This window comes from Eucyclogobius newberryi, unplaced genomic scaffold, assembly GCF_026437365.1.
Source record: "Eucyclogobius newberryi isolate DKJ021-1_F unplaced genomic scaffold, fEucNew1.0.hap1 SCAF_13, whole genome shotgun sequence".
NCBI lineage: Eukaryota > Metazoa > Chordata > Actinopteri > Gobiiformes > Gobiidae > Eucyclogobius > Eucyclogobius newberryi.
In genome coordinates, this window is record NW_027315757.1 from 21047151 (window position 1) to 21074213 (window position 27063).

General features: G+C 40.5%; 1 protein-coding gene across 2 annotated transcripts in view; it reads left to right on the forward strand.

Moving 5' to 3' along the window:
- Positions 1-16277, forward strand: part of gjc1 (gap junction protein gamma 1) — a 69997-nt gene extending 53720 nt beyond the window's left edge. For both annotated transcript variants that reach the window (XM_072442900.1, XM_072442901.1), the window contains exon 2: positions 14558-16277. In XM_072442900.1, coding sequence (XP_072299001.1) covers positions 14612-16084 — 1473 coding nt within the window. In that variant the 5' untranslated portion in view covers positions 14558-14611 and the 3' untranslated portion in view covers positions 16085-16277. The remainder of the gene's footprint in view (positions 1-14557) is intronic.
- Positions 16278-27063: the final 10786 nt, after the last annotated feature.

Genomic DNA, 27063 nt, shown 5'->3' on the forward strand with positions numbered 1-27063 from the left:
TTAATCTCATTGCGGTGAATATTTAGGATGCGGGACCACTGCAAAGAGCTCTGTTGTTCATGTTGTACAAATCAAGTACAGCACCTTTAACAGACATTAACCAACATTACATTTTGCTTACGAAGACGATGCATTGTGAACGTTAAATTCCTAGACTTCTTGGCCGTTTCGTCCTGTTGGCAATGATCCCAATCCAATCAGAGAATGGACCACTGACCAATCCTCCAGGAACTCGAGACAAGTCCGTCCCAGAACCATCGAAATGTCAGTCAAATGCACAGAAGTCTAATATGTTTACCGGTGCCATAAGAATCAGTATAATCTGCACATCGATGTCAACAGTATAAAGCGGTACCGTTTTCTCGCAAGCAGTCGCAGTGAGTGAACCGCAACTTTTGAAGCTCGATCAGTTTGTTTTCCCTCCAAGGTGCACTTTGAAACTTTTCCAGCAAGGGCCACGCGCTCGTCTTCGTTAAGCCAGATACGTTTATTGTCATTTTCGGAACGTTCAGAGCAAAGCAATAACATCTCCAAACAGACAAAAAAAAAGACATTGCACCTTTGAATAACACGATTTACGTTAGGCTAATCACTCTGATATACCTTTACGTAATCTGTGGAAGCTTCATCAAAACATCGGGTGAATTAGCTGAAAGCGTAAAGTCGGACGAGGGCTTGGGTCCAGCGGTGATCAGCAGCTTCAGATGCCAAACTCGTCGCGAGGAAAATCCTGACCGTTCCTTTTGACGCCGCTTTAGTGCGTCTCGGAGTCGCTTTAAAGGCACTCAAAAGGAGCTCATTGACAAAAAGATGACAGACGGTCGGAGGCTCTCGCGGATGTCAGGAAGTGCGATGAGTAACTGGAGGGAAAGGAGGCTGAACTGTGAACCGAGCAGCGTGACACAGCGCCACCAGATGACAGCGCCGCATATTTCATCTTCAAATGGTCAAAAGTCTTCAGAACGGCGTCCTTGACAGGAAAATGTGACTGGAACATGAACAGTTCTGTAATATTTATTAGCGATGGTGGGAAGGTAATTACTACTCCAAAAAAATTGTCCAAAAATATGGTCCCACTTTAGTTTAGGGACCACATATTAATGGCAGGAACACAAAGTAGATCTTATTTACAAGCTACTTATTCGTGTTTTATTCTCACTCTATCTAACTATTTAGCTCTTACATTTTTTTTCCCGTTAATACCTTCAATCACAGTTTTTTCTTTTTTTTAGGATGGATTTTTAGGATTTTATGGAATTTATTTGGCATTTGCAAGTATTTTGGTGTAGTTGATGATGTCACTTCCTGGTTGTACATGAGCAGCAGATGTCACAGTGGTAATTCTAAAACCTAAATTGCACAATAACCATGTTCATTCATCCATTTTCTACCGCTTGTTCCCTGTCGGGGTCGCGAGTGACTGGAGCCTATCCCAGTGACTTTGGGCCTTAGGCGGGGTACATCCTGGACAGTGGCCAACTCATCGCAGGGTTAACACATAGACATAGATATTATAGACAATTATTCACTCTCACATTCATTCACTAGGGCCAATTTGGAGTCACCAATTTTGCCTAACACATGCATGTCTGGACGGTGGGAGGAAGGTGGAGAACCTGGAGAGAACCCACGGTAACACGGGGAGAACATGCAGACTCCACCCAGAGAGATCATGTGACGTTGGTCTGGTCTCCTTCCTACCCATGATCTCCTTCTTGGGAGGCAAGAGCACTAACCGCCTTTGTGGTATGATAAGACAAATACAAAATAAACAACAACACCTTTGATTTGTAAAATCAACGTTTGAACTGAAAAAAAAAATGGTAAAGATGGATATTTTCATGAAAACACAATGTATAATAATAACAATAATAATAATCATCATCATCATCATTATCATCATCATCATACACGTTTGACAAATCCTTTCAAAGCTTTAGAGTCTATTCATTATTAATTCTCTTAATAAAAGGTGGAAAGCTAACGTTGCGCCACAGCTGCCCTGGGGTCAACTGATGGAAGTGAGGTCATGAATCTCCCCCTTGGACCCCCTCCACACACCTCACTCACACCATATGGAGGGTGAAGAGTCTCGCCTAAGGCCACCACGACGGCATTGGGCCGATCAGGGTTAGACGAGCGATCCAACTAAACAACTGTCAGGTTTATGAAATGAATAGGCAAAATGGCATCTAAATCACTGTAGAGTCTGAAGCCACCAAATATGCTCTTTGCTGGGTCTATAAATACATTAAATTCAATTACATGGCACGCTTCATTTAGGCTCGACCAGAGGCAAAAACACATCTCATTAAAGCTCTTATAGTCCTTGTGCTATGTTCATTATCTTTGCAGCCCATGGCCATTGTATGCAAATAAGTCATTTGTAGGTTTACACTGTGTCTACAATGAGGCAGAGGCAGGGAATACGACACTGTGGAACATCACTGCAAAGATAATGTAATTTATTTGGTGGTTAAAGCTTCCATTGTGCTACAAAGTTCCTTCTCTGGGAACTGAAAATTCCCAGAGAGTCTTGATTATTACCGTCCTCGGGCAATACACGGATAATCGCAATCAATCAACGGCAACGCACATGTTTTTAAACGTGCATCAATGATATTTGCCTTGATATATGAACAGAAGAAGGCACATAACCTGCTTCCCAAAACGCTGATTGTCCTGAAAGAGGAGAAGAGAGTAACAGACGGTAGCAGAGAGCAGGACAGACACCCAGTCCTTTTAGGAGCAGATCAGACCAGTCTTTGTGCTTTAACTGCTGTATGTGATTTACAACTTAAACAAAATATATTTTATCACACTGGGTAAACCTCAAAATGCCTCAAAAGGAAGGCGGCCGCACAGTTGACGAGGGCCATCATCACCGCTTGCGGCTTTAATTAGGCCCGAGCGCCACAAGCTGGCGAGAGGCCTATTAATCTCGTAAGGCCGTGCGAAGCACGGCTGCGAAAGTGCGCACGTAGTGCGCACAAAATCGAGCGCGAAGCGCTCGCCCACTTCCAAACACTCACTAACGCACTCCTCCACTCATGCACGCCCCGTGCATACTAATTAGTTGTAGGAAAATGGAACATTACCGTTGTAAACGGGCGAAGCCCGTGCAAAAGTTCGCACTAAACGAGCACTTTACATTGGGATGACGACCGCTTCGCGGTCGTCATCCCCATATAAAGCACTCATTTGCGCTAAGTAGCTCACGAATACGTTCCCCATCTCTTGCATGTTCCGTGCATATAAGCATGTAAGGCAAAAATTGAACATTATTACTGTATAGAGGGCCAAAAACACAAAGTGGGCGGAGCCCACTCAAAATTATCGAAAGTACCCGTCAGTGACCAGGGACCCACACCATGAGGTAGGAAAGCGCGAGCGCTTTCCGAAAATGTATAGTTTATGATATTTGAAAAATGGGAAACATTGTTTTCGCATCGGAATATTATTAGGCCCGAGCCCCAGCAGGGCGGAGGGCCTATTGCTCCCGCAACGCTGCCGAAGGCAGCGTTGCAACTGTTCGACCAAACATGCGGGCGCAGCCCGCATGTTTGGTACCCCGTCGCCCCTGGCAAGTACAGTGAACTAGCCCATGCCGAAGGCATGGATCATGCATACTTACTCCTGCTATGACAGAAATAGTCAACAATTAGTGAATGGGCGTAGCCCATTCACTAATTTGACGCCCCTGGCAAGTACAGTGAACTAGCCCATGCCGAAGGCATGGATCATGCATACTTACTCCTGCTATGACAGAAATAGTCAACAATTAGTGAATGGGCGTAGCCCATTCACTAATTGTTGACAACAGCAGCGCGAAGCGCTGCATTCCTTCAAAAACCCTCCTGGCATCGTCCTGTACGCGAGAATCCATGCCGCAGGCATGGGCCATGCTTGTATCTGCTCAAATCAATGGAAGTCTATGGGGAGTGGGCGGGGCATCCCGACGGAATAGGGAGTGACGAGCGCGTAAGCGCTCGTAATGATGATTCCACCCCATGGCGGCATCGGGAAGGCTTAGAGCTTTCAAACGATGTATAATTTGTTGTTATAGTGGAAACGGCTATATTGTTTTTGCTAAAAATATTATTATTATTATTATTATTATTATTTTTCTTGTTCTTCTTCAGCGCTTTGATCTCTAATTTGACCCCCTGAACATGCTCAAAAACTCACCAAACTTTGCCCAAAATTCAGAATCGGCGAAAAATTTTATTTTTTCTGGGCCATTTTTTTTTTCGTTAAAAAATGGCGCGACAGCGCCACCGACAAAAGTCAAAATACATTGCGCCTATGGGAGACGCCCCGAGGTCAACTTTGGCGTAAAGCTACGAAATTCGGGACACGCATTCCTCTCGTGAGGACGAACAAAAAAAATCATTGTGGCCACGCCCCCAGACTTACCCTATGGCCGCCATCTTCCTTTGAAAATGAAAATACGCTGTGTTAGTCATTTTGTTCACGTCAAACTTTGACGAACTCCTCCTAGGGCGTTTTGCCCACCGACTTCAAAATCGGCGGACGTCCTCTGGACAAGTGGGGCATCTAAAGTTATTCAACTTTTTGAGATACCTTTAACGGTCTGTGTGCGGCGCAGCCGCAAAGTTGGACAACTTATTTTGGAATATTGCAGATCTAAAAATTGCTCCCATTTGATCAAAACCAGTCCGATTAGGACCAAATTTGAATCAGTTGTTAAACTTTCTAGTTTGGACCAGTTTAGGCTGACAAAATTGAAATGGCCGCGATAGCGCCCCCTACAGAGTGACCTTTAAATTAACATTGAAGGTCAAAAATTAGTTTTACCAAAATTGTCTAAACTTTACCCAAAATTCTATTTTGCCGTCCCGATCACAAAAGCCAATCACAAAAATGCCTAAATTTTTACGGCGTAGTCGTAGCGATGACAGAAACCTCCCATGTTATCCCTATGGGAAAACCACCAAATCTCTCAAATTACCACATTTTTATGTTTTACACTTCAACGAACTCCTCCTAGTGCGTTTTGCCCACCAACCTCAAAATCGGTGTACGTCCTCTAGACAAGTGGGGCATCTAAAGTTATCCAAATTTTAAGGATAACTTTTACGGTCTCTGTGCGACGGAGCCGTAAACGTTTCCCAGAATTCTGACTATTTGGCCTTCAGAGTGGCCTATAAACAATATAGTTTTTCCAAATGACATGATATTTTGAACAAAATTCTAATTTGCCATCCTGATCATAAAAGTATGAGAGCCAAAGTCATATTTTGTACGGCGTAACCGTAGCGATGACAGAAACATCCCATGTTATCCTTATGGAAAAATCGCAGAATCGCTCAAATCACCACATTTTTACGCTTCACACTTTAATGAACTCCTCCTAGGGCGATTGTCCGATCAAGTTCATATTTGGAGAATATCATCTACACAAGCGGGGCATCAAAACTTATCCATATTTTGATTCTAAGTGCTACAGTCTCTGTGTGGCGGACCCGCAAATATATGTCAGAAAACCGCGATATCTCTAAAATGACCACATTTTTATGCTTCACACTTTAATGAACTCCTCCGTGGGCAATAGCTCAATCAAGCTTTACTTTGGGAAATATCATCTACACACGCGGGGCATCAAAAGCTATCCATATTTATATTCCAAGTGCTACGGTCTCTGTGCGGCGGCGCAGCAAATTTGACTGACACTTGTGTTCATTTGCACTGGATTGGCCATGTCGAATGTGTCGCCGTCTGTCAAGTTCTTTTTTAATTCAAGACACAATAAGGGCGCCATCTTTATCAAGTCGAAAGCGCAGAGTCGGAAGGCCGGCGGCCCGCGAGGGCCGTTGGATGCCGCTTGCGGCTTTAATTTTTCTTGTTCTTCTTCAGCGCTTTGATCTCTAATTTGACCCCCTGAACATGCTCAAAAACTCACCAAACTTTGCCCAAAATTCAGAATCGGCGAAAAATTTTATTTTTTCTGGGCCATTTTTTTTTTCGTTAAAAAATGGCGCGACAGCGCCACCGACAAAAGTCAAAATACATTGCGCCTATGGGAGACGCCCCGAGGTCAACTTTGGCGTAAAGCTACGAAATTCGGGACACGCATTCCTCTCGTGAGGACGAACAAAAAAAATCATTGTGGCCACGCCCCCAGACTTACCCTATGGCCGCCATCTTCCTTTGAAAATGAAAATACGCTGTGTTAGTCATTTTGTTCACGTCAAACTTTGACGAACTCCTCCTAGGGCGTTTTGCCCACCGACTTCAAAATCGGCGGACGTCCTCTGGACAAGTGGGGCATCTAAAGTTATTCAATTTTTTGAGATACCTTTAACGGTCTGTGTGCGGCGCAGCCGCAAAGTTGGACAACTTATTTTGGAATATTGCAGATCTAAAAATTGCTCCCATTTGATCAAAACCAGTCCGATTAGGACCAAATTTGAATCAGTTGTTAAACTTTCTAGTTTGGACCAGTTTAGGCTGACAAAATTGAAATGGCCGCGATAGCGCCCCCTACAGAGTGACCTTTAAATTAACATTGAAGGTCAAAAATTAGTTTTACCAAAATTGTCTAAACTTTACCCAAAATTCTATTTTGCCGTCCCGATCACAAAAGCCAATCACAAAAATGCCTAAATTTTTACGGCGTAGTCGTAGCGATGACAGAAACCTCCCATGTTATCCCTATGGGAAAACCACCAAATCTCTCAAATTACCACATTTTTATGTTTTACACTTCAACGAACTCCTCCTAGTGCGTTTTGCCCACCAACCTCAAAATCGGTGTACGTCCTCTAGACAAGTGGGGCATCTAAAGTTATCCAAATTTTAAGGATAACTTTTACGGTCTCTGTGCGACGGAGCCGCAAACGTTTCCCAGAATTCTGACTATTTGGCCTTCAGAGTGGCCTATAAACAATAGAGTTTTTCCAAATGACATGACATTTTGCACTAAATTCTAATTTGCCATCCTGATCATACAAGTATGAGAGCCAAAGTCATATTTTGTACGGCGTAACCGTAGCGTTGACAGAAACATCCCATGTTATCCTTATGGGAAAATCGTAGAATCGCTCAAATCACCACATTTTTACACTTCACACTTTAACAAACTCCTCCTAGGGCGATTGTCCAATCAAGCTCATATTTGGGGAAAATCATCTACACAAGCGGGCCATCAAAACTTACCCATATTTTGATTCTAAGTGCTACGGTCTCTGTGTGGCGGACCCGCAAATATATGTCAGAAATGGGAAAACAGCGAAATCTCTAAAATGACCACATTTTCACGCTTCACACTTTCACCAACTCCTCCTAGGCCGATTGCCCGATCAAGCTCATATTTGGAGAAAATCATCTACACAAATGGGGCATCAAAAGTTATCCATATTTTGATTTTAAGTGCTACGGTCTCTGTGCCGTGGAGCTGCAAATATACTGTCACAAATGGGAAAAACGCCAAATCCTTGAAATGTTCACATTTATGCTTCACACTTTAATGAACTCCTCTGTGGGCAATAGCTCGATCAAGCTCATATTTGGGAAAAATAATCTACACAAGCGGAGCATCAAAAGTTATCCATATTTTTATTCCAAGTGTCACGGTCTCTGTGCGCTGGAGCTGCATATTTGACCGACATTTGTGTTCATTTGCACTGGTTGTCCACATGTCCAATGTGTCGCTGTCTTAGTTCTTAGATAATTGCGTTAGCGCCATCTCTGTAAAATGCAGAGAGCAGAGTCGGAAGGCCGGCGGCCCGCGAGGGCCGTTGGATGCCGCTTGCGGCTTTAATTCTTTCTTTCTTTCTTCTTCTTCTCGGGACCAACCCCCCTATTTTTCACCCAGTGAACATTGACGAAAAGTCACAAAAATTTGCACGCCTCTAAAAATCGTGCCTCTCTACATTCTGGCTATTTCCCTTTTCTAAAATTAAAAAAATTGGCGCGTCAGCGCCCCCAAATGTACCAAAAATGCATTGAGAGATGGGAAATGACCCAAAAAAAATCTGATCGTAGAATCATGAAATTTGGCGCAGAGGTAGATGGTGACAAGAGAAGTAAAAAATATTATTACGGCAACGCCGTCCGCCCAACCAAATGTCGGCCATATTGCTTCAAAAATGGCTAAACATGACTTCGGAGTTTTTCCAAACGTCGTACTTTTACGAACTCCTCCCAGGGCGTTGGCCCTAAAAAGCTGAAATTTGGTGAAAATGCTACTGAGGAGTGGGACATCAAAAGTTATCCAAATTACATTGATACCTCTCACGGTCTCTGTGCGGCGAAGCCGCAAACTGTAGCTAGAATTTCAGAAATCTCCCATATTTAAAATTTCTGCCGTTTGCGCAGATAAAGTCCGAATTGCGTCAAATTAGAATCAGTTGTTAAACTCTTTGCCCTAAACCTACTTGAAGTGAAATAAATTCATTTGGCGCCACAGCGCCCCCTACAGATTTTATATGGAGGTTAAATGTTTAGTTTTGCGAAATTATATGAAATTTGACACACAACTCAATTTTAGCATCCCCATCAAAAAAGTCAATGACTCATGTCATAATTGTTATGGCGTTGCCGTAACGATGACCGAAACCTTTCATGTTATTCCAATGGGGAAATCGCCAGAACATGTTTACACTTTAGACTTTCACAAACTCATCCCAGGGCGTCAGCCCTATTAACCTGAAATTTGGTGAGACTCATCTTCAAGACCATCAAAAGTTATCCACATTTTCATTCAAAGAGTCACGGTGTCTGTGCGGCAAAGCCGCACATTTTGCCAAGAATTCAAAATAAAATTGCTTTTTGATGGTAAAACAAAGGGGAGAAGATGTGACAGCGTCACAGATTCAGCAGTAGGCGTAATAAAAGGACAATTGGGGCGCGTTAGCGCCCCCTCCTCTTGCGGCGTGGCGGCGGTGTGGCGGCGGCGTGGCGGCGGCGTGGCGAGGGCCGATCATTGCCGCTTGCGGCTATATTTATTATTGATATTGGAAAACATGTTTAGCTGTCTCTCGTCTGTCATTTCATACAGTGCTGAAACATCAACTCTCTTATGCAACTCCCACATGCTCAGTCTGCTCGGCTGGTGTGTGTTTGTGTGTGTGTGTGTGTGTGTGTGTGTGTGTGTGTGCGTGCGTGCGTGCGTGTGTGTGTGTGTGTGTGCGTGCTGTCCTGGCCTGTGGGGTCTCTGCGCTTCGGTGTCCCCCCTGCAGCCCCGGGACGTCCTGTCTGTGCCCATCCATGATTCATCTCTCCGAATGAACACCCCTCTCGCGGTTTGTGTCTCAGCCCCACATGCAGATTACACGTGTCGCTTGTTGGACACGGATATGTAGAAAGTCTGCAGGGTCCTCCCCACTCGCTGTAATTGTAACTGTCCATTTGAGTGAGAGCGCAGCGACGTGATGGGAAATGTGCCCCCGAGAGTTCATCTGATTGACCTTGTACTGTTCGGGGACTGGTGCGTGCGGGGTGTGTCTGCGGGGGCTTTGGAGGTCTCAACACTTCGGGTGAAATTCCCAGCAGTTCCTTGTAGTCTTAGTGAATTTTGAATGTCAATATTAAAAATGAAGCGATGTGACCAATATGACTAAACACTAAAATGTGGCTGAACTTTGAACTATCCTCATGCAGCAAACTCAAATCGTTTAAATGAGCCGTTTTTGAGGCTTTTTTGTTACATATTGTCACATTCCAACCCCATTATTATCCCCAATTTACTGTTTGCTGTTGATATTTTGGGTTTCGCACGCTGCCTCGTTCGTCTCTGGTGCAGCAGTGTTTTGGAGTCTGACTCGCCTCCCAAACTTAATGCACACAGTCAGTTCTCTCCCCTGAACCGCCCGGCTCGCGCCCGCGGATCCAAACCACATAAGAAAGCTAAATGTCGCCTTACATGTGTCTCTGAGTGTTGCTGGAGCTGTGGGGCTGCTGCAGTGAGGTCCCGGTGACTGTTCCTCACACTCCAGGAAAAACAGAGAAGTCGTACGTGGCGTTATGCAATCGTACGACTTACCCGTGTAGCTGTACTTTATCTAAAACCTCTTTGATAACACTTCCTGTCCTTAAAAGTGTAATTTACATTGTTCTACTTGACTTTTGGGGGCGATTTGAGAAGGCATAGTCTTTCAAATCAAAAATCAAAGTGTATATTCCGTAACACTTTACCAACATTGCTTGTAAGTCATGTTGGCTGGTGAAAGAGGGGACAGAAATGCATTTATTAATTAATTTATTATTTGTTTGTTGGTTAGTTAGTTTATTTATGCATGTATTTATGTATTATTTAATTTATTTAATTTTGTGTTTATTGAATTGTTTATTGTTGAATTGTTTATTCATTCATATAACAAAGACAGCGCATATTAGCCATAATACATATATCTGTATTCAGGCCTGGATATGATACGTTTTTCCTCGATGAGTTCCACTTTTAGTTAATAGTGTTAAAGATGTTCCACAGTTTGGCATTAAACATATCTGTCTTACATTTATTCCTATACAGGTGCGTTTACTGCTCAAAAAACGTGTTTGCCTGGTCGCCTCTCCACAGATCTGACCTGTGACTTCCCTGTAACCCACTGCTTAACTCCGTGGAGATAGATGTGTTTAATGCCATGCTGTGGAACATTCCAAACAGAGCAATAGCATCTCCATGGAAACTCCAAGCGGCACACGGCATCCAAATAGGTATATAGTGCACCTTTAATGTAGCTTAGTCTTTAAAGCTGCTGTATCAGATTTGTATGTCCTTAAAACATGAACAATAAAACAAGTTCCTTTTAATCGGTTTGCAGCGGTCCAAATGTGATGCTCTCTTATTTCATTCTGAACATCAAAATTATTCACCGCAATGAGTTTATGAGCACTTTTCACACTTTCAGAGGGCAGAGCGGCGTTTTTCCATCACGATACAGCAAACATTAGCATGCTAACAGCGCACTTCCTGCTCCTACTTCCTCTTTATAGATACAGAAAGAGCACAGCGGTCAAATTTTTACCCAAAGAGATGCTTTTACAATATCTGTAATGGCGCCAAACTGATTTTCCGTTATTACATGACAAAAATCTGGTACAGCCCCATTGAAAGTTCTGTATTACCGTATTTTCCGGATTATAAGTCGCACCTTTTTTCATAGTTTTGGCCGGCTGCAACTTATACTTATATTTATACTTAGAGACTTATACTTATACTCCGGAGCGACTTATATGTGGTATTATTTGTTATTTTCACACTTGCAACCGCATTTCATACTCCAGTGCAACTTATATATGTTTTTTCCTTCTCTATTATGCATTTTTTGGCTGGTGCGACTTATAGTCCGGAAAATATAGTAATACATCTGATCATTTTCTATGGATATTGTGGAATTTTTATGATACCTTTTTGTTGTTTGTTTTAAATAAGTAGTAAGTATAATGCAACAACACAGACGTTCACATCCACTGCTGCCTAGACACATTGCGTGTTTTGTCCCCATAGCATTGGAGGAAAAGAAGACCAAACCACATCTACACTGTTATTTCATACTTGGAATCAGTAAGCATGACGGGCCTAAAGACTACTGTGCGTAATGTAGGAATTATGTCAAGTAATAAATTGACGCGATGAGCGAAAAGTCAATGAACATTAGTGCGAGCGTCGCTGCAAACTAATGCGCTGCTTACTCACACGTACCGGTCACAACAACCCGCTTTACTGCTCACAGACTGAACGTTGCAGCTGAGAGTGCGATTGTGGGGAAATCTGTGCGCGGAGAGCGGATTCCTGACATCCTCCGTCCCAGCCGTGCCCATATATGGTCAAGATGATCAATAGGCGACACATGTTTCATAGCAAACTCAAAACAAACCCGCCCCTTCTTCTTATCCCACTGTAGACACAAAGCAGAGCGCGACTTCAGATTCAGCACAGCAAAATACAGTACACCTTTACATGATATGACCAAATCTGACCTACAAATGTATGGTTTTTCCAACAAATACTTTGTTTTATTAATATATCATAAACAGTGACTTAATGAATTGCACTTTGAATTGCCTTGTGTATGAATTGTGCTCTACAAATAAGCTTGCCAAATTAGTAGTAAATGGAAGCAAATTACTATTGCCTCCAAGCCACAGTCTGGACACTATCAATCAATCAAACTGTTCATTCATTTAAAAAGCAAAAGTGCTTCACACACAACAATTAGCGACAAAAAACAACCCCCATTGTACCTTTGTTTGCAATAAATCATAAAGCTTTGAATGGTTATAGTCAGAACAAAAACATGTGAACGTATTAAATTCAGACATAAATATAAGGTTGAAATATATAAAGAGCTGTAAACAATTTAAGGCAAGTCTAAAGTTTCAAGCGTAAGAAAAACACAATTTGACTGGTCATTGGTAACAAATCCCACAAACCAAATCGACTATAACACCTGCTACATTCTTGCATTCGTTTTGCTCTCCAATAAGCTATATATAAAATACTTTTGTCCGTATTCTAATCCCTATAACATGTATTCGTGCCTTAGAGTTATGTATATGTAGAGTATAGAGGACAGTAAACCACGCGATGTTCTGGAGGGCAGCAGTACATCGTTGGTTGTCGTTTGTTCGGCCCAGCGTCGCCCTTGTGGGACAGCAGTGTTTGGGTTCAGCTCCAGTGCCCGAGTTAATACTGGTCTCCGCTCCATCGAGCCGTGCCGGGACACCTGCTGGTCGGGCTGGTCTGGATGGTCTGGATGGATGGCCTGGAGCTCAGCTCTAACCCACATCTGAATGATGTCCCTGCTCCTGTAATCTGCCCATGGGCTTTCAGTCATTGTGGTTATAACAGAACAGCTTTTTGGATCATTTTATCTAAATGTTTCTCTTGAGTATTCAATTAGTTTGGAATGATTTAAGTTTCTAATGAGTTTGTTTGCGATGCAGTTTTAGTCTGTGAAAATTGGTGTTTTCTTGCGATGATAGAGAATGATCATTTGAACTGGATGAATATTTGATCGTCGAGTTCAGGAGTAAATGCTATATACAGTACGTGTTTTATTGAAGCGCTCACATTTTGATCCCATTTAAGTAATTAATCAATCCAAACAAGTCATGTGTGCTTTTACTGACTCAAGTTGAGGTTAAAGTTTCTGAATTTAAAAAGTAAAGGTAAGAACACAAATCATTCATTATACTTTATTTTAGTATGTATTTCATTCATAAAAGAACAAATGAACAATAGGTTTGGATCTGAGATTGGTTTACATGCTACAGAGTAATCTTGTATATCTAACTTTTTTGCAAATGTGTCACTGGGACTTAAGAAGAAAATACATTTTACTTAAATGAATAGAAATAATTTTCATCAATAATGTTTCAATTCATAAATTTGGCATATGATGTGTAAAAATGGCACACAGGGACTTCCAAATCAGAAGAATTTATAGTGCCAGGTTTAACTTTTGTTGACATATAAGGATCTCATTTAGTTTTTGAGAGAAGTAGATCTAAAGAAAAATCTAAATTTAGCCCAATTTTGGTGGGTTGAAATAAATCAGGCTTTGAATTAGAGTAAGTGGCCTTTGACTATGACGGCAAGTCGATTAAATGAATTAAGAAAACATCTGCAGGTACAAATTGGACAATGGATTTTATGTTGAGAGAGCAAAAAAAATGCCTGCAGAGTCTTGCCTTAAATCACCTTTGATCAAGTTGACAACATCAAAAAAACCTTAATGTGCATTTATTTGGCGGAAGCTCTCCTGGCCTGAACCATACTGCCCTTTGCTTTTTGGGGCAACACCTCTGGATCAAAACAAGCCAGTCACGCTCCTACAATCCCCAAAACTGCACCTCACACAGAAGAGGGATCACTAAGAGGATTTATTTCAGCTGAAAGAGATAAGAGGAGTTAAATAAATGTGTGTGCGGCTGGAAAACTGCTCTTTTGGATTATTACGCCTTCATCTCAGTGCAGCGCGGTGGTTTCTTAATACCAATATCCTTTCAGAGCTCGGTACGCTCCTTTAATTCCCCCCAAAACTTGAACTTGAGCAACCTCACATGAGCTTTCTGACTGCATTGTGTGTTATTTTATGCTGAGGGACATTGAACTAAAAATATTATGGCTTTGCCTCACAGTGGCAATGTTAAGCTATAGCCGTTTTTTACTATTTACATTTGTCCTTGTGTCCACGCTCGATCAAATCGCACCCTTCCACTTCTCATGCAAATCAACAGGGAACTGCATTCATAAACCATAACTTCATTGACTGTGCAGCAATGTGAACCACGTCATGTCACTTAATGATGCTCTTGATCATCCAGGAAAAGATATTTTGTAATGCGTGTCTTTCTGCAAAACATAAACATTAAAAAAGACATTTAAGATTACAGTGCTAGCAGGCCGGACTTGTTTGATCTCCCTTTGCAAATCTCAGCTCTGTTCTGTGGGCAGTGATGGGTCCTCCGTGTGCATCAATAACCGATTTTATATTTTTTTTCACACATGTGAGTGTGAATATTAGCAACCCAATTCCCAGTGCGTTTCTCTAATTTGTCCTCCCTGTGTGTTCTTGTTTCTGTGCAGAGTCTGTGAGCAGGTGAGAGAGGGACACTGTCTGCCCCACTGTCCAGCGACACCATGAGCTGGAGCTTCCTCACGCGGCTGCTGGAGGAGATCCACAACCACTCCACCTTCGTGGGGAAGCTGTGGCTCACCGTGCTCATCGTCTTCCGCATCGTCCTCACCGCCGTTGGGGGGGAGTCCATCTACTACGACGAGCAGAGCAAATTTGTGTGCAACTCGGGGCAACCGGGCTGCGAGAATGTGTGCTACGACGCCTTTGCACCCCTGTCGCACGTACGGTTTTGGGTCTTCCAGATCATCTTGGTAGCGATGCCTTCACTCATCTACATGGGATATGCAATCAACAAGATCGCGAGATTAGATGAGGCAAAAGGAGGAAGTGGAGCCACAGCGGTTAGAGTTGCGGGAGGTTATACGCACAGAAAACCAAGGAAGATTTGTTTTGGTGCGCGGCAGCATCGAGGGATAGAGGAGACGGAGGAAGACCAGGAGGATGACCCTATGATCTACGAGGTACCTGAGATTGAACCTCCGAAAAGACCTAGAGACCCTTTACAGCCAACAGCGAGACCCAAAATCCGCCATGACGGTCGACGGCGAATCAGGGACGAAGGTTTGATGAGAGTTTACGTTCTCCAGCTCGTGACCAGGACAGTGCTTGAGGCTGGCTTCCTTGCAGGTCAATATTTACTGTACGGTTTTAGGGTGAAGCCCATTTTCGTGTGCTCCGGTAACCCTTGTCCGCACAGTGTTGATTGTTTCGTGTCTCGTCCAACTGAGAAAACTATTTTCCTCAGGATCATGTACGGAGTTACCGTCCTCTGCCTCACCTTGAACGTTTGGGAGATGCTTCATTTAGGCATTGGCTCAATTTGTGACATTATTCGCAAACGACGAACCCCACCGCCGGAAGACGAGTACCAGTTAGGACTCTTGGGCTCAAATACAAATGTAGATGGTTCGGTTGGCGGTCCCGGTCCAGAAGCAGGATCGGATGCCGGCGTTGGCGGCGATGGACCGGCCGATTACGTCGGTTACCCGTTTTCCTGGAATACCCCATCAGCGCCCCCTGGCTACAACATCGTGGTAAAGCCAGAACAGATGCCATACACAGACTTGAGTAACGCCAAAATGGCTTGCAAACAGAACCGCGCCAACATCGCCCAAGAGGAACAGCAACAGTTCGGCAGCAACGAGGACAACTTCCCCAGCGGAGGGGGGTCCCGTGTGGGGCTAAACAAGGACATGATCCAGCAAGCCCACGAGCAACTGGAAGCGGCGATACAGGCCTACAGCCAGCAGCACCAGGCTGGGGAGGAAGAGCCGGAGCACGGCGGGGACAGCCAGGACGACAAACCCCAGAGCAACATCATCATCCAGGCACAACCGCAGCCCCAAACTCAGCCTCAGAAAGACAAAAAACACAGACTCAAACACACAAGTAAAGGGGGCAGCAGCGGAGGGTGCAGCAGCAGTAACAGTAGTAGTAGTAAATCGGCAGAAGGCAAGCCGTCTGTATGGATTTGAATGGACTTTTAAAGACATGTAAATATGGGTTAAGACCATTTAAACGCCACAGTGCCTAATGAATCCTGTAAGCTGGAGCCTAAGTGTATCCATTTTACTGTGGTGTAAGAAAATGTATGGAATTGATGTCGAACTGTCATTTGTAAGTCTTACTTTTTTGCCTTTAAGCTCTTTAACAACACGTATCGGAGGTGGGGAGCAAATACTTTCCTGTGAGAGTTTTGGTTTACTTTTTCAAACTAAAATAATATTGGACTGTTCAAGTAATTTAGTCATTTCGACTGTTCTCCGTAGAATCGCTAATTGATCATTTTACGTCACAGTGAGTTTTAATATAAATGGATTCTGGCTGCTTTGCCCACCTCCGATTATCGCCATGTTTAATCCGTCATTTCAAGCTTTGCAAACATATGAAGTCCTTTGAAAACTAATGATAGCCAATTAGCCATAGCCCATTTAACAGCTGGAGACAGTTACACGCACTGGATGGCATTACGGGAAAAGCAGTGACATTTGAATGAAGAAACCCCCTCACGTAAAAAGCAATACAGTTTTACGTTGTAATTATGTCCTTGCATCTAAAAGCCTGTAAGCAGTGGCTTCACATGCTGTATCTAAACAGGCTATAATATGGAAAATGTAATGAAATAGCAGTGCTTGGAGAGGTTCAGTGCATAAGAGGTCGTCACCTTCCTGGAGGCTGTTTCCTGTCTGTCCAGCATCGTCCAGCATCATTTACTGTGACTTTGCATTTGGCAGTTTGTACTTGTTTATATGTGAATCATAAGTAACTACACAAGTTACAACTACACCAGATCTCCAACAATGCCATGTGTTTTTGTCTACAGCAGATCTGCTTCATAATTTCATTTCAATTTCTTAGTCCCCTTTCATTGTGGGTTAGAAGATGCTGGAGTATAATACATTGATGTGCTGTCTTGTGTGAGACTGCCCCCTGGTGGACCCTTTAATACGGCATTATTGGAATTGCTGCAGGTTATAGGGCTGTTCGATGCAAATTACAATATTGGTTGGTGTTTGCAATATTAAAATTGTGTATTTATGTGTCAGGTATAAGCAGAATGTGCCAAAACCAGCGCCAAATGTTATGTCCGACCAACCTCTCTGCCATTTACCATAAACACAAGCGAAGTGCTGTTAGACAAAATGTAAAATACAAACATTAATATGAGTTTGCTTGCCAACTGGCCACTCAAGCTACAGTCTGTTTACAGTTATTCTTCTTACAGTCACAATTACAGAAGAAGTAAAAAAAAATTGGAGTAATTTGTATTTAATTCGAGATATCTGGCTTTAAAGGTGCACTACGCCTGATTGGAGATGTTATAGGTTTTTGCCTGGACAGAGCCACAGTGTGGCATTAAACATATCTATCTTGCATTTGTTTAATTCAAAGGTGATTTTATTGCTAAATATATACTTTAAAAAACGTTCTATTATTATTGTTACAGATCTTCATAGAGAAAAGCAGGTGGTGGGCTTTCCAATTGTAAAAGTTACACTGCACATATTACTATAATTACAACTATTATAACCTTTATTTATGCTGGGAGCGCCCTGTCAACACAGAAAAACAATCACAAATAAAATGCCAATAAAACATTCAATAAAATACATTTATAGAAACACACAAAATGGAATATTATAAATAATTATAAAGAAAACAAAAGGCAGTGCTGTTCTCCTCTTGCATCCATTACTACTACTACTATAGAGTATAATTCACAGTGGTGAGTTCTGTATCCTTCAGTAATGAACTTCAGAGCTGAATGATAAACTGTTGCTGTAGAATACATTAATTCAGCACTGAAAGAAATGTAGCCTGGATTAACTGTTAAGGAGAAATTAAGAGGAAAACGCACTTTATTTCTAAAGTAGCGTGACAATCTGGCTTTAAGATTATTTGTCAGCTCTTGTATGTGTCTGTTGGAGGAGAGTTTATCATCGATCCAGATGCCCAAGTATTTGTAATGGGGTATTTGTTCAATCACATTAACATCGAGTGTAAGAATAGATATATGTCTTGAGTCACAAGAGTTTTTGAAGAACAGCATACATTTTGTTTTACTTGAATTCATTAACAATTTTATTTTGTTGAAGTTGACTGTGCATAAAACTCAACAAAGTGGCAGAACTTGTTTGGTTGGTTGGCAAGTGATAATATCAAGCCATGGATGCTACACACATGCTGGCGCTGAACACTCAGTTTAATGCAAAATAAAGCCCAAATATGTTTTCATTTTGGCACATTATGCACGCTAGTGAAGTGCTGGTTTGGACAGTGAAGTCTTCCCAGACGCGTAGAAGCTGCCAAAAAAAATAAAAATAAAAAAAGTGTCAAACTTTGTAATGGAGAGAAGCCATTACTCCCACACAGTGAGACCAAACACTGTCTGTGCCAAGACCAGGCCCGGGCCGGTCCTCTGTAGCTTTGGGAATACTGTGGCCATGCTAATATCAGATCAATGCCAAGAGACCAACCATTTTATAACAATATCTTTGTTTTTCTATAATACAAATGTTTGTTTTTTGGAGAAATTCAAAATAATAAATTCCAAATTCAAGATTTTTATGTTCAAATGTTTTTATACAGTTTTTAAGTCATGTTTTTTGTATGATTAATATTTATGTTTGTCTTTTGAATGGCCTTTTACTTGTAAATAAATGTGCATTATGACAATAGTATATTTTTATAAACCGGTACTTATCGACTTAATGATGCAATCGAAAAAACGAGACTTGTGTGTTACTGTGAACTTGTATTTAATGTATCTTCTTGTAAGCAGTGTTTTTTGGAGTGGTTTTTGGCATCTGCCAAACAACTGCCAGACAAACAGGTTCAACAGACAGGAAGTGCCATTGGAACCCAGCCAAAACCATTTCCTCAGAACACGCTGGTGATTGCTCATTTGTTTCATCACAGCGCTGCGCAAGAGACAGACGTTTAGATTGTCTGTGAACTGAGAAGACGAAATTTGAACAGAGAAAGGAAATTGGAAATCAGAAGCAAGGCCCTATATCTCGTAATGGTGAAGATATAGTGCCCACACTCCTAATCTGTTGTTTTTTTTCGTGTCAACACTCACTATTCATGGATTCCTGGAGGACTTTTGACCATTCGAAAGATATTATATTTTGTTTCAAATCGTCAACCGGTATGTATGTTTTACCACAGATGTCCCCAAACGTATCAAGACAGAACCCCAAAATGTCCTCGTAATTATCCTCCTACAACAAAATGAAATTGGCAATGAATTATCTAAAAGGGCAAAACATTGGAAATCAAGTTTAATTGTATTTAACATGTCGCCTACTGTTTTAATGTAAAAACAATGGACCATGTTTGTCAAACGTTAACACACCAAGAACTATTGATATTTAGCTATCCAGATCCAGGTTTAACATGGCTAAACCAGAGGTACAGTTCTAAACCAAAATACTTCACATTAAAGGTGCTACAAGTTTTTTTTTGCGAGGGGGTCAATCATATGTTTATTTCTTTTTCAATTTAATTAGATTTAATTTTATTTAATTTTATTCTGAACCTCATTAGCTTCCACAAGTGGTTGCTCATCTTCCTGGGGTCCATTCGACACTACATTTACATTATACACGGACATATGACCTTTTTACAATATATTTCAAGAGAATACCTCTAATACATCTTAATATTCAGTACAGTTCATTGATACATTTCTGTTACTTATTTGCCTTAAACTCACAATCGGCTGATTCCAAGCTGCTGAGGATCCAAACAATACACTTTTCCTCATACAATTTGACTGAAAAGAGCAACTAAATCACCAGAGCTGATCTGCCGCGGGACACGTTAGTGGCTCTGGTTGTCTTGTTTGTTGTCACAAACCCACAGTACAACAGTGGGTGTTGTCACAAACCCACAGTACAACAGTGGGTGTTGTCACAAACCCACAGTACAACAGTGGGTGTTGTCACAAACCTACTGTACAACAGTGGGTGTTGTCACAAACCCACAGTACAACAGTGGGTGTTGTCACAAACCCACAGTACAACAGTGGGTGTTGTCACAAACCCACAGTACAACAGTGGGTGTTGTCACAAACCCACAGTACAACAGTGGGTGTTGTCACAAACCCACAGTACAACAGTGGGTGTTGTCACAAACCCACAGTACAACAGTGGGTGTTGTCACAAACCTACTGTACAACAGTGGGTGTTGTCACAAACCCACAGTACAACAGTGGGTGTTGTCACAAACCTACTGTACAACAGTGGGTGTTGTCACAAACCCACGTCACAAACTATCTCCACAGACCTGTAATTTCCACAGACCTATAATTTATTCTGGTGGCATCAATAGCTTGATAGCTCAATAGAAAGAAGAAGTCCACATCAGAGTTCAGACAGAGTATAGTAACAAAGAACAGTTGCTTACATGAAGCTGTAATACTTTGCCTTCCATTTATTCACCAGGAAAATATGTGCTCCGCCCCTGTAACTTGACCCAGACGGAGCCGCCTCATTTGTTGCTGTGGAGATGAATGAGTTTCAGGCAAAGCAATGAGTTCATGGGGGGCAGCAGATGTAGGGCCCTTCATCAGAAAAGTTTGTGCACCTTTCATTGAAAAAGTATTTCATTTCCAACGCATTATGAAGCAAATACCTCATATTCAACTATTGATTATTATTAAAATAGGGGAAATTGCTGTTTTGTTCATGCATCTTGATCTTTGAACTGGAAATCTTCTGGTTGAGGGGCAAACCATCTGATTTAATAATTGGGTTTAATCAAACACATGGAAATCCTGCCAGAATATTGCATATACTTATTTATATTCATAGAGATAAGCGGACAAGTTACTGGTAGGATTTTTGGTAAGTTTAATAAATGCATACGCTTAATGTTACACTGTGAAACATTCAGCAATAACATCACCATGACAAGCAAAATGTGGACTAATGCATCTTTAAGCAGTTTATTGTTCATTTTCAAATAGTCAAAACGTGTCCGTTATTTTTGATTCTTTATTTACATTCATTTATTTGAAAAAGGGACTCTGCACAAGACAAAAATCCAATCCTACAGATCTAACGCTAATGAAGCCGTTGTCATACTTCCACTTATTTGTATTTAGCTGTCAACATAAAAAGCGCTGACAAAAAAGCCCTAACTAAATATGATGTCACAGTTCCAATTATTTGATGTCATTTTGTGTCGATCCAAAGCAAATAACTAATCCTAACCTTACCCTAAATGTGGAAAAAAAAAAAAAAATTTACATTTGCAAGAAGAGTGCAAATAGTAGAGGTGGTTGAGTGGCAGAACAGGGTTGGTTAAACACACACACACACACAAAAACAAACAAAGAAGCAACTGGTAATAGGTTCAGGCATAATGATTCCTTCCTGATTTGCCGTTTTCATCATGGCAACATTCCAACGTTGTTATAGAAATAGCACACTTAGAATCAAAAATGTTGTGTCTTTTTGCCAGAAACCCATGAATACACGTCCATTCAATGAAATGATGAATTGAAAAAGGTGACTTAATCTATTTGAATGGGGAGTGCTTTGTGGTGTGCGTGTAACTTTTCCGCCGTATGTCATGAAATCTATTTTACGGTATTTATTCAATCACAATTTGCACCTTGTTAAGATTATTGAAAGCTAGGACCTCACCTTTCACAAAAATGTCAGGACAGAATTACTCACAGACACATGTTGGCCTAATAGTTTTCAGATGGGATGTTTTTCAATTTGATTTGCCAATTTTTTCCACAATTTGAACCATTAATCATGTCTATTATGAGTAAAGCACTTTTAGAAATGTTGAATGCATTTTGTGGCTGAATGCTTCTGAAACATCAGAGTATTAAACGGCTTGGACTGGTTTGTTTTGAACTTATTTTAAAATATTACAAATGTAGTTTATGCAACAATTAATTGTTTTTTATTATTGTAATCAAACAGTGAAAATAAATGATTAAAACACATAATGCTTGCACACACACAGGACATCGTAGATCACATATCGCAATTAATAAAAACGATTAATAGTTATTATTTTGCACAATTAATCAATAGAATATGTTCATTAAAAATAGAAAACTGTGAAAAAAATACAGAATATTTTGACAATTCTCCGTCTTTGTCCAAAATATGATCAAGATATGTCACATTTGTCTGGAGAGGTTGTTGGCACAGAAAAGCACAAACGTGTCTAAGATCAATAATGAATAAACATTTGTAGTGATTTGTCAACACCCATTGTCCATCATCCCAGAAAATCTTTTCACCTAAATTGCCACTTCCAATTCTGTTTCCTCTTCACTTTGATCTTCTACCACTTCATTGATAAAGCAAAGGTAGAAAGAGACATATTTGTGAGGTATGTCTTTTTCTTTTAAGCCTGATTGACAGCAGAGGAATCGAGGTATTGAGTCAAGGATCCAAATGAACAGAATTGGGACCATTATCGTGTTAAAGTGCCTATGACAGGTTGAACCACTCCTCAAAAGGGAGTTCAGCTAAATATATTTTAATATAACTACTAAAAATATAACTACCAAACTAAGTCATAATAAGAAAATCATACAAACCTGTCGTAAACCTGTTAGACAAAATGTAAAATACAAACATTAATATGAGTTTGCTTGCCAACTGGCCACTCAAGCTACAGTCTGTTTACAGTTCTTCTTCTTACAGTCACAATTACAGAAGAAGTAAAAAAAAAATTGAGTAATTTGTATTTAATTCGAGATATCTGGCTTTAAAGGTGCACTACGCCTGATTGGAGATGTTATAGGTTTTTGCCTGGACAGAGCCACAGTGTGGCATTAAACATATCTATCTTGCATTTGTTTAATTCAAAGGTGATTTTATTGCTAAATATATACTTTAAAAAAAACTTTCTATTATTATTGTTACAGATCTTCATAGAGAAAAGCAGGTGGTGGGCTTTCCAATTGTAAAAGTTACACTGCACATATTACTATAATTACAACTATTATAACCTTTATTTATGCTGGGAGCGCCCTGTCAACACAGAAAAACAATCACAAATAAAATGCCAATAAAACATTCAATAAAATACATTTATAGAAACACACAAAATGGAATATTATAAATAATTATAAAGAAAACAAAAGGCAGTGCTGTTCTCCTCTTGCATCCATTACTACTACTACTATAGAGTATAATTCACAGTGGTGAGTTCTGTATCCTTCAGTAATGAACTTCAGAGCTGAATGATAAACTGTTGCTGTAGAATACATTAATTCAGCACTGAAAGAAATGTAGCCTGGATTAACTGTTAAGGAGAAATTAAGAGGAAAACGCACTTTATTTCTAAAGTAGCGTGACAATCTGGCTTTAAGATTATTTGTCAGCTCTTGTATGTGTCTGTTGGAGGAGAGTTTATCATCGATCCAGATGCCCAAGTATTTGTAATGGGGTATTTGTTCAATCACATTAACATCGAGTGTAAGAATAGATATATGTCTTGAGTCACAAGAGTTTTTGAAGAACAGCATACATTTTGTTTTACTTGAATTCATTAACAATTTTATTTTGTTGAAGTTGACTGTGCATAAAACTCAACAAAGTGGCAGAACTTGTTTGGTTGGTTGGCAAGTGATAATATCAAGCCATGGATGCTACACACATGCTGGCGCTGAACACTCAGTTTAATGCAAAATAAAGCCCAAATATGTTTTCATTTTGGCACATTATGCACGCTAGTGAAGTGCTGGTTTGGACAGTGAAGTCTTCCCAGACGCGTAGAAGCTGCCAAAAAAAATAAAAATAAAAAAAGTGTCAAACTTTGTAATGGAGAGAAGCCATTACTCCCACACAGTGAGACCAAACACTGTCTGTGCCAAGACCAGGCCCGGGCCGGTCCTCTGTAGCTTTGGGAATACTGTGGCCATGCTAATATCAGATCAATGCCAAGAGACCAACCATTTTATAACAATATCTTTGTTTTTCTATAATACAAATGTTTGTTTTTTGGAGAAATTCAAAATAATAAATTCCAAATTCAAGATTTTTATGTTCAAATGTTTTTATACAGTTTTTAAGTCATGTTTTTTGTATGATTAATATTTATGTTTGTCTTTTGAATGGCCTTTTACTTGTAAATAAATGTGCATTATGACAATAGTATATTTTTATAAACCGGTACTTATCGACTTAATGATGCAATCGAAAAAACGAGACTTGTGTGTTACTGTGAACTTGTATTTAATGTATCTTCTTGTAAGCAGTGTTTTTTGGAGTGGTTTTTGGCATCTGCCAAACAACTGCCAGACAAACAGGTTCAACAGACAGGAAGTGCCATTGGAACCCAGCCAAAACCATTTCCTCAGAACACGCTGGTGATTGCTCATTTGTTTCATCACAGCGCTGCGCAAGAGACAGACGTTTAGATTGTCTGTGAACTGAGAAGACGAAATTTGAACAGAGAAAGGAAATTGGAAATCAGAAGCAAGGCCCTATATCTCGTAATGGTGAAGATATAGTGCCCACACTCCTAATCTGTTGTTTTTTTTCGTGTCAACACTCACTATTCATGGATTCCTGGAGGACTTTTGACCATTCGAAAGATATTATATTTTGTTTCAAATCGTCAACCGGTATGTATGTTTTACCACAGATGTCCCCAAACGTATCAAGACAGAACCCCAAAATGTCCTCGTAATTATCCTCCTACAACAAAATGAAATTGGCAATGAATTATCTAAAAGGGCAAAACATTGGAAATCAAGTTTAATTGTATTTAACATGTCGCCTACTGTTTTAATGTAAAAACAATGGACCATGTTTGTCAAACGTTAACACACCAAGAACTATTGATATTTAGCTATCCAGATCCAGGTTTAACATGGCTAAACCAGAGGTACAGTTCTAAACCAAAATACTTCACATTAAAGGTGCTACAAGTTTTTTTTTGCGAGGGGGTCAATCATATGTTTATTTCTTTTTCAATTTAATTAGATTTAATTTTATTTAATTTTATTCTGAACCTCATTAGCTTCCACAAGTGGTTGCTCATCTTCCTGGGGTCCATTCGACACTACATTTACATTATACACGGACATATGACCTTTTTACAATATATTTCAAGAGAATACCTCTAATACATCTTAATATTCAGTACAGTTCATTGATACATTTCTGTTACTTATTTGCCTTAAACTCACAATCGGCTGATTCCAAGCTGCTGAGGATCCAAACAATACACTTTTCCTCATACAATTTGACTGAAAAGAGCAACTAAATCACCAGAGCTGATCTGCCGCGGGACACGTTAGTGGCTCTGGTTGTCTTGTTTGTTGTCACAAACCCACAGTACAACAGTGGGTGTTGTCACAAACCCACAGTACAACAGTGGGTGTTGTCACAAACCCACAGTACAACAGTGGGTGTTGTCACAAACCCACAGTACAACAGTGGGTGTTGTCACAAACCTACTGTACAACAGTGGGTGTTGTCACAAACCCACGTCACAAACTATCTCCACAGACCTGTAATTTCCACAGACCTATAATTTATTCTGGTGGCATCAATAGCTTGATAGCTCAATAGAAAGAAGAAGTCCACATCAGAGTTCAGACAGAGTATAGTAACAAAGAACAGTTGCTTACATGAAGCTGTAATACTTTGCCTTCCATTTATTCACCAGGAAAATATGTGCTCCGCCCCTGTAACTTGACCCAGACGGAGCCGCCTCATTTGTTGCTGTGGAGATGAATGAGTTTCAGGCAAAGCAATGAGTTCATGGGGGGCAGCAGATGTAGGGCCCTTCATCAGAAAAGTTTGTGCACCTTTCATTGAAAAAGTATTTCATTTCCAACGCATTATGAAGCAAATACCTCATATTCAACTATTGATTATTATTAAAATAGGGGAAATTGCTGTTTTGTTCATGCATCTTGATCTTTGAACTGGAAATCTTCTGGTTGAGGGGCAAACCATCTGATTTAATAATTGGGTTTAATCAAACACATGGAAATCACCGTTGGAGTGGTTGATTATGTTGATGCTGTGCTTTTATAGACCACCAGAGGGCATTTGTACCATCCATTTTCCACTCATCTCACTCTTATTTCAACCCTCAAATCAAGCCAGATAAATTTAGGTGCTATGATGTTCTGCAAAAGTACGCTTAAAGTTGTCGCTTACCCTTTAAAGTATCATAAGTAGTAAATTGTAATTGTAGGTCAAATAATCCAGACTAATAATGGTCATATTTTACGTAACATACATCCCATATTCAGAGTCCTCATTATAGACACCATTTGAAATCATGAAATGTATTAGTACTTTTCCCAGGACTAACAAATATCTAGTAAAGTGGTATTTATTGAAGGGAATATAACTACTAAAGACTTTTGAGCCGTTTGTCCGTCAGTGTCCAACAAACTGTATGAAGACTGCGTTACCTCTTATGATGAGATCTGGTGACAGCGATTCCTGAAAGCGTTTTGTGTGTCGTGTGTATTTTCTAAGCCTTTTGGTAAAATGTACATTTCTTTGAGTGCCATTACGCCATTCCCTTAAGCCAGGGTTTCTGTTTCTTCAAAGAGGATGACATACGGTAAATTTGCATGTGAAAGAGACTTATTTTCGTACAAAAATAAATCCGAAATGCGTATCAAAATGACTTGTCTCAGCTTCCGTTTTTATCAAAGCATATTTACACAGCAAAGTATTTCTTTATTTGATTGTTCATTTCATGTATTTACTTTCACTTTCTGCATTTTTTTGGTACACTGCGTAACATTTCTGGGGGATTTCTGCCAGAATATTGCATATACTTATTTATATTCATAGAGATAAGCGGACAAGTTACTGGTAGGATTTTTGGTAAGTTTAATAAATGCATACGCTTAATGTTACACTGTGAAACATTCAGCAATAACATCACCATGACAAGCAAAATGTGGACTAATGCATCTTTAAGCAGTTTATTGTTCATT